This window comes from Oryzias latipes, chromosome 14, assembly GCF_002234675.1.
Source record: "Oryzias latipes chromosome 14, ASM223467v1".
NCBI lineage: Eukaryota > Metazoa > Chordata > Actinopteri > Beloniformes > Adrianichthyidae > Oryzias > Oryzias latipes.
The window spans coordinates 21,058,765-21,077,906 of record NC_019872.2 but is presented as its reverse complement, the minus strand read 5'-3'; the positions used below and the strand labels follow the sequence as shown (position 1 = coordinate 21,077,906).

The window sequence follows — 19,142 nt, the reverse complement described above, 5'->3', positions numbered from 1 at the left end:
CAAATGGAACAGGTTGGTTCTTTTTTATTCACCTTTAGTGAACATAGTTGTACCAAAGCAAGCAGAAAAAAAAAACACACAGCCAGGTAGAAGAACCTGAATTTGTTGCGCAATGACTCTCCTTAAGGGAGTGCCTTGAGGCATTCTGAGAGTACAGTTGGTTTCTGGGAGCTCTCCAGATGTACAAAGCACTCTAACATTCAGATCAAAATATATAGCAACAATTAACAGCAATTCGATACATATCAAAATTTGTGGTTGCATATGATTCAGTTGATATTGGCTCATCCGATTCATTGACCTAAACTGGATCCAGGACATCTTTAGCCAAAACCTCAACCAGTGTGACTCAGAGAGAAATACCTGAACTGATCAGTGCAGGTGAAGTTTTCCACATTCCTTGGATTTCTTCCAACATAATCAATTAAATATGTGTACAAACAAGTAAACAAGAAGGAACGTCAAATCCATTCACATCTTAGTTTCCCAAGGTTCAGTCCACTGTTTTTCCACATCCAAATAATCCAAAGGGAACATTATTAGAACCTTCTAGCACACTATGGTCACATGACTTTGCTAAATTCAAAGTGTTTCCACACATTGGACTGGAATGATGGTTGATCAGTTTTTGCTGACATCACATGTGTGTTGTCCGCTGTAATGGTACTTGGTCATTTTTGCTTTATAGTAAAATAAACCTACCATACCTCAATGCAATTGGTATTTCCCAGGATTTGGCTAATCAATTTATTTTATTTTGAAATGATTTTATAATGTATTGGTTGATTGGATTAACAACTTGTCTCAAACAGATTAATCCGATCGATCGTAGCAATATAAAATCGATTCATCGATACATCCCTACTTTAAAAGAGACTAGTTAAAAAAAAGAAATCACTGGGTTTCATTGAATTGTTTTTTTCTAAAACGTTGATTACATCAAGGACAAAGTGCACTTTTATTGACATGTTCATTAAATAAATGTAGAACACTTGAGAAGATAAGGTTGAGTTGACACAAGCTGCAACCACTGATTCCTTTTTTCCTCCAGAAACATCGGGAAGACAAGTGATTTCATTCAGAAATTCACAATCTCACAACAAATGTAATGAACCGAACAAGTTAAGGGGGTTCATCCAACAAACATGAGATGCAGAAAGAACCACCCGCCTTTCTCTGTGGAATAAACACGGCACACACTTAGCGGTAAAGTTGATCTACCTACATGTCAGAGAACATCTGAGACTTTCACTGCGATCAATGGGAGGAGGAGTTTCCTCTTAAAAGCGCAAATCATTGAGTGTACAAAGCCTATGGGGTTAATGGTAGGTCTGCATCACAAATCGCAAATGTATCAACATAGACATGTCCGCTAGCATAGTGTTCATAGATTAACCCCAAGAGAATCTGATGCCATCATCGTCTTCTTGCAAACAGGCAGTGCTATGACTTTGATGCAATCGTCTAGGGTCCAAACTTCAACTCATACAAGATCTGATTTGTGGATGTGTCTGGTTAAATTTACTAAACACAAAATTATCCCACTAACTAGCTAATGCATCATGATCAGTTCTCCACCCACAAACAGCTTCAGATGCTCCTTGACACAAAACACAGAAGGTCATAGAGGAAGCCTGTGAACATTTACAAAGTCTGTGGTTTCGTAGCAGAGCGGAAAGAGTCATTTAGCAGCCACACATCACCCTGCACTGACAGACGCCAAAAACAACAAGAACATCCAAGCTTCTTTGCTCCAGCTTTCAACATTTTACGCTCACAGAGAGTCTGAATGGACCCAGAGGCTGAATGAGCCCAGCAATGGAGACAAGGGTATTCCCTCTTTCTAACTTGCGTCTACAGTGTGCTCGCACAAGGCAGGAAGTTCACTGCTATAAGTGAAAGAGATATTATCTGTGGCAAGACGTCGCTATTTTCCATGAAGTCATCACAAGCCCCCAGGCGGAGCAACCAGCTTGCAACAAAAGGGCTCCTGTTTAGCCGGCACAATGTGGCACTTGACTCCACAGCTTGGCACACATGCAAATGACAGGACTCAAAAAGGTGTGCTGATGTCAGGCTGGAGTTAAAGGAAGAGACACACAACATGTGTGTTTGAGATGAATGGGATGGGGGGGGGGGTGTTAATGCTTAATAACAGCTGCTGCTGAAGGAAGCTATTTACCATCAATTTTGTAGTTTAGATGAAAACTTTTGTAATCATCTTCACTGTGACGGAAATCATTGAAAATGTTCTGAAATTTTTAGGGGAAAAGATAAACAGAAAGAACAAATGAGAGTGCCTTCTCTGAGGTTAAACTGGTCGGTCAACATGGGTGTCATCATCTCGAGTCATATAATCATATTCTACCCCTGCAGCAAGGTGGGGGGAAGGGGGGGCTACTCTGCACTTCCTGATCTCTGTATGACAGCAGGGAATGTCTGTCAAAGATGCAGCTGATTTTCCACGAGGCTCCTCACTTTTCCTAATCAGACCTGGATGGGGGGGGGGGGGTGCTCCAGGGCTCTCCTAATCAGACCTTCTAAACCGACTGCAGTCTAACTTTAAGTGAAAGTTCGCTGCGCGCGCGTGCATCCATGAACGCGGGCAGGACTGCGTGTTTTAATGTTTGCCTCCGCTTAATGACATCTGCCTGGGGAATATAAGGCGCTCCAGGCTACCATGCGCACTCACGACCTGAAACGTGTCACACCTACAGAGGCAGGAAAGTACTCACCGTTCAGACCGTATTTCTCCAAATTGACTTTGACCTGCTCCTGAGTCAGCCCGGTGTTCTCGTTCACACCGAAGTGGTCTAAAACTTCAGTAGCAGACTTGGTGTGCGCATTTTCCATGGTGGTGGGTTTAGTAGATGACCTGCTCCAAATGCATGTAGTTCAGGCAAATCAATTAGGCTGTCGGAAGGGGTGCGAAGGCTGTGTGGGTGGGGGAGGAGGTGGGCGGTGTGAACAGCAGTTATCTCCAGTGAAGGACGCTCGAGGTCTTTCTGCCACCTGGACCCCCTGAAGAAAAACCTCCGGATCCTCCGCGGCTCAGACTCGTTTGTCCTTCTGTAGCTCGCCTGCTGCTGCTGCTGCTGCTGCTACTTCATCCCCACCTGAAGGTGTTGTGTGTCTGTGCTGGCGCAGACCGCCTTCTCGCTGTTGAGCACTCCCTCCTGTGCGCTGATTGGCTGCGCGTACCTGAGCGCAAGGGTTCGCTGCCTCCTGCAGCCTCTGCAAGGAGGGGAATTTACGCGCACAAGGATGACTCGCACTTCTAGTATCCGGCTTCTAAAAGAGCATCAGCAGAGTTTGGTCTCTGACAGCTGCAGGGGTGCTGCTGTGCGTCTCAGAGGATGCCTTCAAGAACCACCCCACCCCCCACCAGCAGACAGAACTGCTGCTGGCGGTGTAGTTCCTGTTGCATACAGGATGCATGATCATTGCCACCCTGAGGCCATCTGTGCATGGATAGTTTTATGCCGTCTGCAGAAATATGTTATAGTTTAAAGCAAGGATCTCCAACCAGAGGTTCCAGAGCCACATGTGCAGAAAAAAAATCCTTTTTAACAGTAAGGTTTACTGAATTAACAGATTTCTTTTTAAATTTGGTTACGTTTATAAATGTTTGGCTGAGGTGCATCTAGAAAAAAGGTAAAACTATGCAAAGTTTTTTACATCCCTGCTGACAACAAGACGCCTCATCGCTTTATTCTTCCTCCAAAGTGCAAAGTTTTCAAATAAACAAAACTTTGGAGAAAAGAAAGTCTGATCTTCTTTGATTGATCAGTTTTCATCTTTTATAGGAGTACATGAGCTGAACTAAGATGATCCTGTTTTGCACAAGAAGTCTTTTGTTTTAAAAGAAAGTCTGTTTCTGTCAGAAAACAATTTCACATTTAGAGAAAATATTTGTTTCACTTTCTATTTCTGTTATTCAACCCAAAAAAGAAACATAATTCAGATTTAATATGAAGTAACAATGTAATGAATGCAAAGCAGTGTTACATTTTCCTAAAAAGGATTCCTAAAATTAGAATGGGCTGCTATTGTATCAGTAAGAAACAGACCCAAATGGCTTTTTTACGTTAACTGTTGCAGAAGCTTGTTGTATGTAATAGATGTCTGTTTAAGTATATCTAAATGCCATTTAAAGAGTTCTTTAAAAATTAATGAAGGCAGAAATTGATTATCTTTGCGTATTTTTAATGTAATCTGACAAAATCAAATACAATACGTTGGATCACAATTTTAAAAAATGCTGTGCATCAAAATAAAGTTAGATCCCCAATGAAATTGCTCCAAAACAATAACAATAAGCTTCACATAATGGGATGTAAAGAGCTGATTTGAATTGAAGAACTTGTGATATCTGCTTTACATGATTTCATCATTCCTACCTTCATTCAGTTCCAATACAACCAAAGGAAACAATACTTATTTTGTGATTTATTTAGAAGGACTTTAAAGTCACTGTGCAGATAGATATTTTATATATATCAGTATCAGTTTATGTGGATTTCCTGTCAGATTTTCTGAGGTTTAATAGAGCATTTAGGAGATCAGGCAGAATACTCTAGTGGGTTTTCTATATCAATTTAGTTCCTCCATGCAGAACTATTATTACCATAAATAATCAGGTATTTCTTTTTACACTGATGTAGCCATGTTTAAATAGAAAAGGCTCTTTTCCAATCTGTTTCCAAACTGGGGCCAATAACCTAACTGCAACAGCTGATGCAAAAAGAATCCTCCCAAAATTTGAAACAGTGACAAACTATGTCTCTCAATTGGCACGGTGCTGCCACACAAACGTCAGCCGAAACTTTTCCCGAGGATCACAAATGTGCAACATCTCTGCAAATGTGAAAAATAAAGAGTTGATCAAAACAGGAGTGGCTGAAAATTTCAGAATCATCTTTTTGTCTCTGATCAATCACACACTGACATTCTCAGAAAAGCACTTTTGGAATGTTCAACGACATGCAAAATAATTCTCTAAAATATAAAAATTAAAACATTTAGAGTCGATTATTTGAATACACCTTGTAAAGAGACAAAAGAAATGCTATTTAAATATATTCAAATCTGAAAGTATTGATGTCCAGCCAGCTGAGGAGAGATCCTTAAAGTACACAAAAGGAGCTTAACAGAACGTCTCAAACTCTAAAAGTTGTGCTCCCTGTCCTTGTAATATTGCCAGGTCCCTAAAACAGATCTGACAAGACAGTCCCTCTCTGGTCCAGGTTTGTCTGCACTGCTGTTGAGAAACTCCAACGGACCAAGGCTAAAGGATTTATGAGAGGGTTTGATCCACTCTAATTTTTGTAAGTAAGCAGATGTAAAGTATTTGTATTTCCCTCACAAATGGCATGCAGTGATCTTTGAGGAAAAAAAATATATATATAAATTTTCAGCCTTGCTGTGGTGCAAAAGTTTTAATACAAGTTCAATTCCCTCTCTGCCTGCACATGACCATCTAAGTATCTTTGGGGGAGACAGTGAACCCCACGTTGACCCTTGTGGCTTGGCTAGCACCAGTCAGTTTATGTGAATGGCACTGAGACTGTAAGGAACCTTGGACCTTGAAGAACATTGAAAACCACAGAAATATTTGCTGTTTTTGATGTTGTTTAATTTTTTTAAATCTGATTTACAGTAGTATCACTTAATAATAACACCCACTTTTGGACACATTTTGGTAGATGTTCTCTAGATGTAGAGACGTTCCACTGACCTCTAAAGATTTTTTAATAGTCTCATTCAAAACAGTTGATGCCTAACCTTGACCCAAACGCTCATCTTAAACTTGGCCTTGAGTTTTTCCAAATTAAACTGGTTCAATCAGATGTCCCTAAAGATTGAGGTTGAAAGAAGAGTCAGTCCTGACAAGACGACAAAGACAAGTAAACACACACAAACACAGACACACAAAAACACAGAAACTTGTCTTTCTAAACCAAAATGTCCAATTGTCCTGATAAACAGATATTGTTAATATCTGTTTATCAGGAATGCATGATTACACAGATTGACAAAACCTATATTGTCTATAGGAACAATAAGAGGAGTGGATTGTTTATTCTTGCTTACAGTAATAACAGTGACATTTTCATTCAAACTTAACAGTTTATTTCAGAATAAGGATGGACACTTGTAAAAAAAGAAAAAATGTTTATCTTGATGTGAGTGTACTGATGTGAATTGAGCTATGTGCAGTTTGGGTTGACCTTGTAATGGTTGGACTGACGTGTTGGTGCAAACTCTCTGGATGATGTTAAACCCAAGCTCTCCTGGGTTAAAAGTGACATTCTTTATTTTGATCGCATGCTTTGAATAACAAGCAGTATGCATGCTAACATTCTATCATAACGGCTGAAGAACAAAATGAGGAAGAATTTCAAACCACTCTACATCCACAAACAAAGAATGTATGTTTGCGTATTGCTACCTGACACCCCCCCATCACACACACTTTTGGGAGTTGTAGTTCCGGTAAAACAAAGTGACTTTAATTTACAGAAGCATTGGGTGAAGCTTTATGTCTTCTTGTTCCACCATAAAGTAGGCCTAACTACTATGAAAACATTATTTTTGTCAAAGCTAAATAAAAGTGCTGCACTTTTTTTGCAGAACTAAAAGTTCAATAATTTATTAGGGAAGTGTGCAGTCATACAGTCATACAGGTAGGGAAACTGCTGCTTTCTTCATCCTAGATTATGCATGAGGTTACTGGAGTACAATCTCCTCAGTGTGTGACTTTGAAATGGGCCCACTGTTGGAAAACACAAGTACTGGACTGAGCCTTTTAAATGCACAAAGGAACAGGATGCTCCAGATCTGTCCTGGTTCACAGCTGGTCTCTTTCTTCACAGCAGAAAAAAAAGGTAATTATTTCTGGAGCTTATATAACTTTCAGAACTGCTGTCTAGAGGATTGTAGTTGTGAACTTGGATGCTCAATGTCTACAAATGTCCTCTCTTTGGAAGTTCTGTATTTTTCAAAAGTCCATTTCTATTTTAGGAACTATACGTCATGGGAGCTATCCACAGCCCCCACACCCAGAGAAGTGTGGCTGTGACCACATTTTGCTCATGCTGTTGGCTGTCCAGTCAAACGTACAGTCGGCGTGGAAATCACCAGCAGGAACAGCCCATGGTGTGAAGTCTTCTTTTTTGTGTGAGAGAGTGTTCATCTGCCTACTTTAGCTGAAATCATTGCATTGACCGTGACAGTGACATAAATGCAGAGAGAACCAGGTTAATGCCAAAGCTCTTTGGGAAAGCATTTCCCCACTTGAACCCCCTCCTTTGGTTTATTCAAATTTTCCTGTCAGTGGCACACTCCAGAAAACTGTGCTGGTCTAAGCTCCAGTCCTACAACATTTTCCACTCAACATTGTCAGGCATCCAGCAGTACTTTCCTTTCTCACGTGTCTGCAGCATTAGTTTGAGGAAACTTAACTTCATCCTTCCACTCGTGTGTAAAAAAAGCCTTGTCTGTGATTTTTCATAAAACCATTGTGTGTTATCTGCTTTGATTTTCTTTTAATTAGCTTTAGCCATCAGGATGACTTTTCAATAGAGCTGAGTCACCTGTGCATCAGACACACAAACAAAGCTGCTGTGAATCAAAGAGGTGATGATTATGTGAGCTAACCTAAGTCTGAGCAGCTGTACTTGAAAAGCAGCCCAAGTGGCAAGTCTTCCCTGCCCAGATCTGCTGCCATCATTAAACCTGTCGTCATCCTCTTTGCCTCTTTACCATCTGGGGCTCCACACATCTGTGACAAAGTCATAATTTCACAGTCTGACGCAGCAGGACACCATACTGCTGTCAGCAACAAAAGACAAGGGGAAGCGTCTACAGACTCTGTTTTCTAGTCACGATTGCGGTTCATTATTTTTGTGCTAAGGTTCTGAAAGGCTCTGTTAAATTGCAAATTATAGCTGCAAACTGAAGTGAATGGCCATTCCTTTTCTTGATGCTTTATATTCACCCACAGTTACCTACAATGATGTATATCACTAAAAAAGCTGCATGTCATTTTTCTAACAGAGTAAAAAAAGCAGGTTAAAAGGACAATTGTGGGTGGCTTTAATAGCATTTCCTTTTTGGGGTATTTTGATGGTTATGTTTGTTTATTTCATTTTTGTTCTTTGAGTTTGTAGTGTCTCTGCATGTAGATGTAGTCCTGTTATGTGTTTTCTGTGCTTCATGTCAATGAAATTCTCAGGGTCCTCCACCAGAGACCTTGGAGCTTGAGGGTCTTTTACTAGCATGGCATTTCTGGACTGAGATGGGTGACGTTTTTCAAAGGGATCTCTGCTCTAGCTATTCCTCCAGTCTGGGGGTTACTGCACTGAGTGCTCCAATTATCACAGGCACCACTGTCATCTTAGTCCCTGGTATTTCTCCAGTTTCTCATGTTCCTTCTTTCTGATGTTTCTGTCACTTTGTACTGCCTCATCCACAGCTTTCCTCTGTTCTTTATCTACCACTTTAGAGTCTGGTTGGTTTGTCATTACCATAACAGTCTGCGTCTAGAAGTCCCACAGGTTCTTTGGCCTCCTGCTGTCTTGTTTTTTAGAAATCCTACCTTAGCTGCTGTTGACTTCCAGATCAGGTGTGTTTAGTGAATGAGTTCAATGGCAGGTTGGTTAGAAAACATGTAGAACACCGGCCCTTGAGGCCTAGAATTGGCCCACACCTTGGGTCTTGTCTGGTGTGGTAGATCTGAGCCTCTGTCGCTCCGCTGCTCAGGGCTTGTTCCTGAGCTGCCAGGATGAGCGCTTCAGTGCTGTCCTGTAGGCCAGCCCTTTCTAGCCATTGGTTGGACTTCTTGATATCAGCCACTTCAATCATGATCCAGTGGTACACCCCATGCAGGGGCTTGTACTCCCACGATGACCTGTTCTCCAGAACCACATTCTCTGCTCTCCATTGCCTGAGGCATTCATGAGCATAATCTCAGTGGAGGCATTGTACTTGATGTATTTGTGAATCTTGGATGTTTCATCCTGCGTAGGGGCTCCTTCCTACGGTCTTCATACAGTCTCGTGGTGCTGGATTTGGGATGGAACCTTCCATGAATGGTGAGGAGCTTTTGTGTCTTAACATCTGAAGTTTGGATCTCTTCTTTTGGCCTTATTATTCCTGCAAGTTATCTGATCACTAAGTAAGTACTTTTCCTAAAATTCACTGTTTCCCATTCCTGCTGTAATGAGAAGAGTTTTGTTAACACCTGAAAAATGTGTCCTGACCTTTTAGCCATTCTGTCAATATATGCAAGTAGAAACCAGCCTTGAGAAGATTTTGAAACAGAGCTAATTAAAGAATTTGTGGGAGACACACAAGGAGCGGACTGCTGCTTAAATCAGAGCTCCAAGAGCCAGGACAGACTCAGATATTCAGGTCAAGCAACTCTTGAACCAGAGACAACTTCAAAAATATCCAATCTGCACCAAGAATTTTAAATAGAATTTTTATTTTAAAATAAAAGTTAAAAAGTTGGGTAGAGAGAAGAATGAAGAAGTTTTCAGTAAAGAAATTTGGCAGATGCACACTGTATTTGTTCATTTGGTTTCAACAGGTCCAACGCTTAGGAAGATGAATGTTTTTCTCTGCCAATCAGCTCTGTAGATATGCTCATTATGTGTTTCAGCAGAGTTGGGCAACTGCCCACAACAACAAAAGGACTAGATCCTTGATTGGAAACCATGGAATGAATAAAAATGTGTGGTCCTGCAATACCTGACTCAAACTTCATGGAAAATCCATGGGTTGTTAAGAAGAACTTTAGTAATCCAACATTTCTGCCCCCCAAAATGCATTCATCTAAATAATTTTCATTAATAGTTATATTTTAGTAGTTTCTTCATAAGCTTAAAGTAATATCAATACAAAAAAACACTTGAAAATTGATGTGATTGGTGTTTCTTTGAGTTTTACTTTTTTAAATGCAACTCTGAATCAATCAAAATATGAATGAGATTCCTATTGTGATGGCCCTGTAACTCTCCAAAAGAAAAGGAACAGAGAATATCAATTTCCCAAGAAAAATGTAGGATGAGGTTACAAAGTGAAGTTTTGTGTATCTAATTACAGGTGTATACTGTTGCAAATGACTCCGATTTTCATGTGATGTCCTTGGTTTTACACTCACGTTTCATAATTTATGCAGTTACCCCAAACTGAGCTGATGAAAAATGGTAACATTTATATGTTTAGCTGTAATTCTATCATCATGACAACATGTTTTGGTGTTCTCCGAAATGGAACATAGAAAGTAAAGCAATGATCAAAAGCGATCATGTTTGATTAAAGTTGTAACAAATAATTTCTCATTTTCTCCCCAAAGCCAGCTAGTTTTTATGTGCCAAAGACGCACACACTCATCGTCACCACTTTCACGTCAGGCACACTGTTTGCTAAACCACTCATCATCAAGTCAATGTGTGATGAGGGGGCTCATCCCGCCAATCAGTCCGTCTGTAATGTAACCAAATGTGACACATGAAGCTATTATTAACTGAGCCACTGACAGCTCAATGCACTTTCATTGCTGACCCAAACACACACTGAAAAAACGGTACCGATTCAGAACAATTAGGCACAAATTAGAAACATAACTCTCTTATCTGTGGAATGAAGTCACATGTTACCCTCAGGTTTAAAAGATGCATTCATCGAAGAGTTCATCTTATGGTAAATCCTTGTTTTGGTTGGTGAAGACAAACAAATGAATCACTATGTAGAATATTATGAGACTGTTGCTCGTACATACCTGCACAGAGGTGTAGTGGTTAGCATTCTTGCCTTATAGAGCGATGCCTTGGTTCGAATCCCAGTTGGGTCCTTTCTGGGACGAGCTTGCACATTCTTCTCAACCAAGCGTAGGCTTTCTCCCAGAACTCTGGTTTCCTCCCTCAAGGCCCGTACACACCGGGACGAATATTCGCCAGGCGTTATTCGCCAGCGTTTTTCGCCACGTTTTTTGTGTTCACACCCAGGCGATTTTCGCTGACGATGAGTGGAGTGAACATGCAATTTCATTCCCTGACATTAGATGGCGCTTAATGTAAAACAGAAATACTCCTGTACACAAGGTGGCGCTGCGCAACTTTACGCTTCTGAAAGTCGCTTTTCACTCAGAAGAAGAGAGCAAGTATTTACACGCTTGTCAGAATAATACAAAGAAAACATGAATATTTCAAGCACCAGTAGCTCCAACTGGTGCTTGGTTCGGGGATATTTTAGAATGTCCGTCATTATTGCTTCGCGGTTGTGTAGACGCTACTTGGCGTCTATCTTCTTCGCTGGTATGTGTGCTCAGCAAGGCAGTTTTGTGTTTGAGCGCCCCCAAGTTGTGTTTTACTGTAACTTCAGAAGCTCCAGACACGTGAGCAAAAGCGCCATTCTCATTGGTCGAGTAGATTTCGACGCGACGCGTCGAAAAAAAAAAACGAACCCGAGGCGTTTTTTTTTTTTGACGCTTTAACGCCTGGCGTTTTTTCGCGTCGGTGTGCACACTCTCGTTGGTGCCCTTTGTTTAGTCACGAGGCGTTAAACGTCGGCGAAAATCGCCGGCGAAATTCGTCCCGGTGTGAACAGGCCTTCATTCGAAAAAAAATGCATCATAGGATGATTAATTATTCAAAATTGACCATAGATGTGAATGTTAGGGTGAGGTAATTGTATGACCCCGCAACAAATTGGCAATCTGCCGCAGGTGTACCCTGCCTTCCCCCAACATTAGATGGCATAGGCTCCAGCAACCCCTTGACCTGAAAAGAGATACAGCAGGATTGAAAAATGGGTGGTGTTGCTCCTACAGGACTTCACAGCTAACGTTTTCTCAACAAAACCAGCAGTTGTTGGATTTTGTTGTCTTACTGCATCATTATTGAATTGAGGTGTTTCAATCAGACTCAGATGTGTAAAATCAAGACCCCAGCTCAAATGAGGAGTCGTCCTGCAAAGCACAGAGATTATAGGCTGTATGCTGTCATTAGACATCACTAGACAGTTTCATTGTCGTAAGATACTCCTACATTAGAACGAATATAAATAGATTGTTAATATTTTAAAAATAGTCACTCATCCACAAAACAAAATACCTCTTTAAGGCAAAATCCCATATTACGAAGCACCATTGAGTTCAGAAGTGCTCAGTACCTGTGTTAACCCATTGGTGAGATGTTTAAACTTTCACATTAATTTATGTAAGCATATGTTGATGTTGGGTGGAGGAGGAATTATGGTATGGGTTGTTTTTCTTTCGTAGGCTGGTTGGCTTTCGTACTACTGGAAGATTTTTTTTTCCATTACAAGTTTTGATCAATGCAAAATTTTGTCAAAATCCCTTTGCTTTTCCAGCATGACTGAAAGCACTCTCCATAAATGCCATGACCCTGATCAACATAATCTGATGTGGAAGATTTCAACACATCTGCCACTTAAACTGGAACAGAAGTTGAAGGCCAAACCAATATGACAGGAGAAACCTGAAAGATCCCCCACAAATGTTCTCTCTTTTTTTTTTAAAGCTGTTTGTTTAGGCTGCTTCACACAAGGTTAGTTCTGTGGACTTAGTTTAAAAATGCAGATGAATGGAACTTATTCTGCACACCATTATTTGGTGAGTTTTGCTTTTGCACACACCATTGTCAAGAGGGAGGTAGAGACTGAGTCAGACCAAAAACTGCCGGAAATTCCCACAGTTCCAGTAGGTGCTCACTTGGTGGATGGAAACAAACTCTGACCAGGAAGTGAAAGAAGGGATGATGAACAGCAGCCAGTCGCTTTAGCTCTTAGATAGTCAAATATTAAAATACAGTCTCACCTTCCCTTGTTACCAACCAAATATTTTTAAACTGTTTTAGTTCTTATTTCATTTACTCCATTTGTTCGTTTTTCTTTGGTCCAGGAAAGTCTGTCATCCTTCACACTTAGTTGTAGTTTGCCTAAGTGAAACCAAATCCCCTTTTGAGCTTTGTAATTTTCAGAGGAGTTGAAAAAAACAGTCTCTGTCTTATATATAGCCCTGAGATGGACTAACCATCCTGGGTGAACCCTGGCCTCATTCAGTAGAGATAGGCTCAAGCAACTCAGTGACCCCAATGTTTTGAACTACACTACTCAAAATAAGTTAGGGATATGGTGACAAACGCAAGTGGATATTGTTTACAGTGTTTGTTTTACTTCATATTATTATTGGGGTGATAGAGCCACTTTATTTAGTGTTTTCCACACAATGGTCTCACTGTGTTCAGTGTGTCTGACTTGTAGGAGTCAAAACCAAGAAATTCTAAAGAAAAACCTTTACAATGTGGCATCAAATTCCACCTTCTGTGGGTATAAAAAGCTGATTTAGTCCGTAAATCATTCCGAGGTCATCATTCGAACAACCATGAACATACGTTGCTTAATCATTAGCAGACTTACCGGTATATCAAGACACAAAACTACTAGCAGAATTTGTGACAGACCCAGGTAGGGAGGTCTGACCACTACCTAAGGACTACTGCACTTAGACATGGTTTAGCAAACGCTACACAGCTGCAGGCCCGTGTACCAGATGTGAGGGGTAACAGGGTTTACAGATAAACCATTCACAACCGACTCCACCACTTTGACTTGAATGCCAGAAGTCCTTTGCAGATAACTCCACTGACACCAAGACACAGCCGTGAACATTTGCAGTGGACACAAGACCATGTGACCTGGACAGTGCAGCAATGGTCTACTGTCCTGTTCACTGATGAGTGTTAAGTCAACTTCCACAGAAATCATTGTCAGCATTGCTGGAAATGGCGAGGTGAGGTACAACTGGACTTCAGGAAGTTGGAATACCTCATGGCCTGATCCCAATAGAGCAGCTCTTGGACCAGCTGAAGCAGAGACTGGATTATTGTATGCCCAAGTAACCTGGCAGAACTGCATGAAGAACTTGTGAAAGAGTGGAACGCGTTTCCTCAGAACCTCGTCATGAGGCTAATGAGGAAAATAAGATTTTGCTGTCAAGCTGTCATTGCGACAAAATGTGGAAACGGTCAATTTTTGTCATCTGGAGCTATCTTTATTATTGTCTCAATCTGTTAGGTAACAAATGTCAAACTAATAAAAATGGTGTTCCTTCTCATACATTTCTAGAAATATCAAGGTAACTTTTTTGAATAGAACAATATCACTAACTTATTGTGAGTAGTGTTATTCTTTTTAAGCTCAACAATTAAAATCAGTAGATCAAACTTAAACTTCTTAAGCTTTGATCTAATCTTTTTAAAATAAGGCTTGATTTAGTTGGCCCTATCATCCACACCAGTTAACTCACAGGCTGACTACTAATATGCAGATTTAATAACCACCCAAATATCATAGGTGCACCATGTTGCCTTAGAGAAGATTCCCTTGTCTGTTCAGGTTATGAAACAAAAACAATCTCAATCAGGGTAAAAGAGTTTGCACAATTAAGCTCCCTTCAGAGGGATCTATTCATTTGTGTTGGTCCCCTGTCTCTTCTACTCATTTTCCCCACTGATCACTGTCAAGAATTGACCGGTCCATTAAAGAAAATGAAGTGCCAGGTCGTTCATTCCTCCTAAGACTTTTTATGTAAATCACCAATGAACAACATAGCACAGTGAACGCCAAAACAACAGAGGCTGTTAATTCCTGTCAAACAGCTCCAATTACCATTCAGTGACCTGGGAAATGGAAGATGAGGTGGAGGGAGACAGAGAGACACAGAGGAGCAGGTGGTTCAGAATTTAATTGTGAAAAAACCTCAGTGGAGGAATGTGCTGGGAACTGCCGATGTGTGAGAGGCTTATCTCTACACGACAACACAGCATTGATGACATTTTTTAGCCTGTAGGACAGATATATTTAAATCCCTGAGTGAAAACGAGTTAATTTGAATAATAATCCCATCAGCACACGAAAAAGAGAATAGGGCTGATACTAATTAAAGTCTTTTATATGGAGTAAAGAACAGGAATGTGCATTTTTAAAATGTTTAGCTATCTACTCTAGCATTCCATTATTCACAGTACACATCTGACCAACTCTGAATGTAAAAATATCAAGTAAAAATAATTTAGTGGACATTCATCTTTCTTTAAAAGCACATCTGCAATAAGCTTTGCAAACAAATGGCACTCAACGTTCATCCCTATAAGTTAAAGGCTGTGTCACACAGCCACTGCGCACATTTTTCCCATATTGCATTGATAAAAAATGGTCATAAGTGAATATCAGTTGAAAAAGCACAAAATTGTATTGACATTTTTTACAATATAAAAGTTATACATCAGTGGTACATGCGCAAAAAGTCTGTTAGACATACATGTAATGGTCATGGAAAACCACAAATTTGCGTATGCATCTTGCAAAAGTGTGTAAAAATTATGTAAATTACACATAAACTGCCGAATTCTCAACCAACAAAAAATTTAAAACAGCTCAAAGCTGAATTGTCAGATGAAACCCCTCTCAGACATCTGCGCACAGCTTCAAATGATGAACGCAAGAAACACTTATGAATGACGTATATCACGCATGTATCATGAAAGACCAAAATTTCATATGTGGATAATTCCCAAAATGTTGTGGTGGCTGTGTGACATGGCCTTAAAGCTGAGGCCTGTTCTTCTCATGACTCCTCACAAAGAAGCAGTTGTTATCAATCCTTCTCTAAAAGTTGCCAGTCAGTCATCTTTGATCAGCATCCTGGTGGGACATCTCTATTTCATGGACCGACAGTATTTTCCTGATCTCTCTTGTCTTTGATTGTTTATTGAAGCACAGATGTCTGGACTCTATCAGCAGCCTCTTATGTTCCTCATCTTACCAATGGTCTGTTATTTAGCAAAGCAAATTGGACTGGAGCCACTGAAGCTTTTTTGACAGAAGTTCTAACGGCAAGCATCAAGTGATTTTTAAATTACATGGCACAAACTACATATCATAAAGAGACAATGTTGTGGTGTTTTGAAGCTGGATTCAATCATACATTTACTACAGCATTTACTTTTGCATTGTTTTACCCCACTTGATGATGGAGATGTCACCAGCAACAGGTAAATAACACATGCTTTTTGACATATCGTAACTCTTCGACTGTTTACACTATTAGCGTGAATCAGCTGATTTCGACGCAGAGAATAGTTGCTTTACATGTCGGCTTTGCACCAATGCAACACATTACCTATGTGAAGTATTGCATTACTGCGTATGTTGCTTTTTTCTCCGCTACTGAATCAGATGATTTACGTTGATAACTTATGCACTTCTCTACTGCAAAGTGTTGTATATCACCACAAGGCTGCTTTTCTCTGCTTCAGATTCTAATTGGAATTCTGTTATTTGACAAACACACTCTGTTTGTCTGAAGCTCCATAACCCCCTATTGTAACAGTAAAATATGTCCAATACAAAAGGCATTCAGCTCTAATCTGCTTGCTCAGCTGTTGGACAGGACAAGTACAAAAAGAAAAAGAAGTCTTAGAGTGTATTTAGACTGGAAAATCCTTTGTTCCGGATCGAGTCCTGAACCGTGCGTTTGGTCTGTAGTCAGACTGGCATCAAGTGGACCATCCTGTTACGGACCAAAACTTGGAAACACAACCACACGGGTCAAACCAACAAAAGAAAGACAGATGTGATGCGCTTTACAATACAGTCAACCTTATTAAAACTTTATATGTTTAAGCTTTCTGTCCCTCCAGCCCGTTTGGTCACCATGGAGAGCCGGGCTTTCAGCCGCTCGGCTCCCAAACTCTGGAACTCTCTCCCCCCAGACCTCTGTAACATTGACTCCTTTTCAATTTTTAAATCCAGAATGAAAACCCATCTGTTTAAATCTGCTTTCCCTGATCACATTTTTTCCTCTTCTGCTATCTGATTTTATTAATGATTTAAACGTATTTATTGTTTTTAACATGTTGTGATTTTATTGTGTTTTTCTTTTGAATCTGTACAGTGTCCTTGGGTGTTCTGAAAGGCGCTTTTAAGTAAAATGTATTACTATTTATTATTATTATATTCCGATAACCAGTTTTAAACGTCAGGAACAATTCTTTTTTTTTTTACTTTGGTACGGCAGCGGCCTGCTGCAAGGCGGTTACTAGGAAGGAGACGTACTTTAACTCAGAGGATGCTAGCAACTGCAGTGCTAAAGAGACGTGGGGTATGAAGGTACGCTGATAAGTGACAGATTGTGGGGAAAACAGTGAAAAGCAATGTGTGTCATGTTAAAAATTGTTTAAACGAGTCTGCATTCATTCCATCACATTTCAATAAGTTGCTGTGTCTCATTGTTGTGGTGTTGTGGCATTTTTTTAGAGAATTCTTTTAAGGGAACTTCAACGTAGCTTTTAGGATGATGTAACAGCAGCGCCGCGTGCGTACCGCATAACGAGACACAGAAAAGCATGTGAGAAATGTTTTCAATGTTGTTAAAATAAATGTTCTAACAAACAAACAGTTTAACTCTTTTTTTTCTGTTTGGTAACACAACAATCGTTCCTCAACATTTGTCCATGGCTCATCTGTTGCTTCTTTCCTACTCTGTTTACGTCGGCTATGGTGGCTGTTTTGGTCCAGTTGTTCCATTCTGAGGATGGATTGTATTCAGATTGAGGAATCTCAGAGTGAATCAAAGCTCAGTCCGATTGAAAATGAGCTAAGACCACCTCCAAAGTTGACCAGGGTCCACTTGGGTGTATTCACACTAGCAATTTGTAAGTGGGAAAAACGAACTCTGGCTCACTTTAAACAGACCAAGTGTGTCCAGTCTGAATACACCCTTTGTATCCCTCTCTTCAAGCAGCACAGCACCCAAGTTGATTGGCTGTCTTAGCTTTACAAATATCACCAAGTAAAGCTAAGACAGCCAATCATGCCCCGTGCTGCTGCTGTTTCACTTTGTGTTGCCCTTTTACCTCACCACAGTCCAGAATGTACTGAGTCTAGGGGTTTGATTTTCCTCTGCAAGAAACTTCCCAAATCTAAACAAACAATTTAACGTTTTACCTCATAAACCCCTGATAAAACCTCACCTTAACTTTTAGATTATTTTGTCCAAGTGGTAGCTCACAAAACATCTTAAGGCAGTGCCATGTGCATAAAGCAATGAATTAGCTGGATGACAAGATGAAACACTCAGTAATGATTTAAACTACTTAGATAACTGTTGTTGGTAAGGTCGGAGGAACTGTACTAATTGAAATAACCCCTTGTCTCCACCAATCGCGCAGGAGAGCTTGCTAAAAAAAAAAGCAGAAAAGTGACTAAACATTCTGACTTTGACACCAATACGAGACTGTTAAATAACTCTTCAACTTGGTATGTATACCTGGAAACTGAATCTCCAGGAAAGAGAGGCGGCAGGGGAATCCAAACTGCAAGCAAGAGTGACAGTTAAGTATGTGAAAAATGTTGTTATTAGAGTAAAGAGTAAATGGCATATACTTATACAGCGCTTTTCTACCTACAAGGCCCAAAGCGCTTTACAGTCACACAAACATTCACACACTGGTGGCAGCTGAGCTGCTAAACACTGGTGCCAACTTACCACCAGAGGCAAGGTGGGGTTCAGTGTCTTGCCCAAGGACACTTTGACACATGGGTGTGCAAGGTGGGAATCGAACCTGCAATTTTACGATCATGGGTCGACCGCCCTACCACTGCACCACGACCGCCTTATCTGCAGGTTTTCTAGTTTAAAAAGAACATTTTTAACAACGTTTCCAATCTTAGCCAAAGTCTGTGAGTACAGGATTGTTCTCCTGTGCCTGAAATACACAACTACTACTACACAAATGAATTCCTAAAGCATTAGAGCTGTCATTAGAAGTCAAACCCCCTCAGCAAACAGAAGATAGCTCACAAGGCACAAAAATGAAAAAAATAGTCACAGTATATTTTTAGGAATCACAACAAATCGGCTGTTAAAAAAGTTAGAAATGTAGGCAATGGGAGACTGATGTGATGCAAACAACAATAAATAAAAGTACTTTTAATTTCTTTTGGAAATACTGAACATTGAAGCAACAAACACAACCAAAGAGAACAGTGGGCCTTAGTTGCTCTGCGTTTATGGTAAAAAGAAGCCAACAGTACTCTAGAGAAACAAGAAG

General features: G+C 40.3%; 1 protein-coding gene across 2 annotated transcripts in view; it reads right to left on the bottom strand.

Annotated features, from left to right (window-relative positions):
- The window catches only part of atp2a3 (ATPase sarcoplasmic/endoplasmic reticulum Ca2+ transporting 3), a 46,354-nt gene extending 43,160 nt beyond the window's left edge, over window positions 1-3,194 (bottom strand). The window contains exon 1 of one of the 2 annotated variants that reach the window (XM_011483751.3): window positions 2,736-3,194. In XM_011483751.3, coding sequence (XP_011482053.1) covers window positions 2,736-2,853 — 118 coding nt within the window. In that variant the 5' untranslated portion in view covers window positions 2,854-3,194. The remainder of the gene's footprint in view (window positions 1-2,735) is intronic. The other variant, XM_004076706.4, reaches the window with a different exon arrangement.
- Between the last annotated feature and the right edge of the window lie 15,948 nt (window positions 3,195-19,142).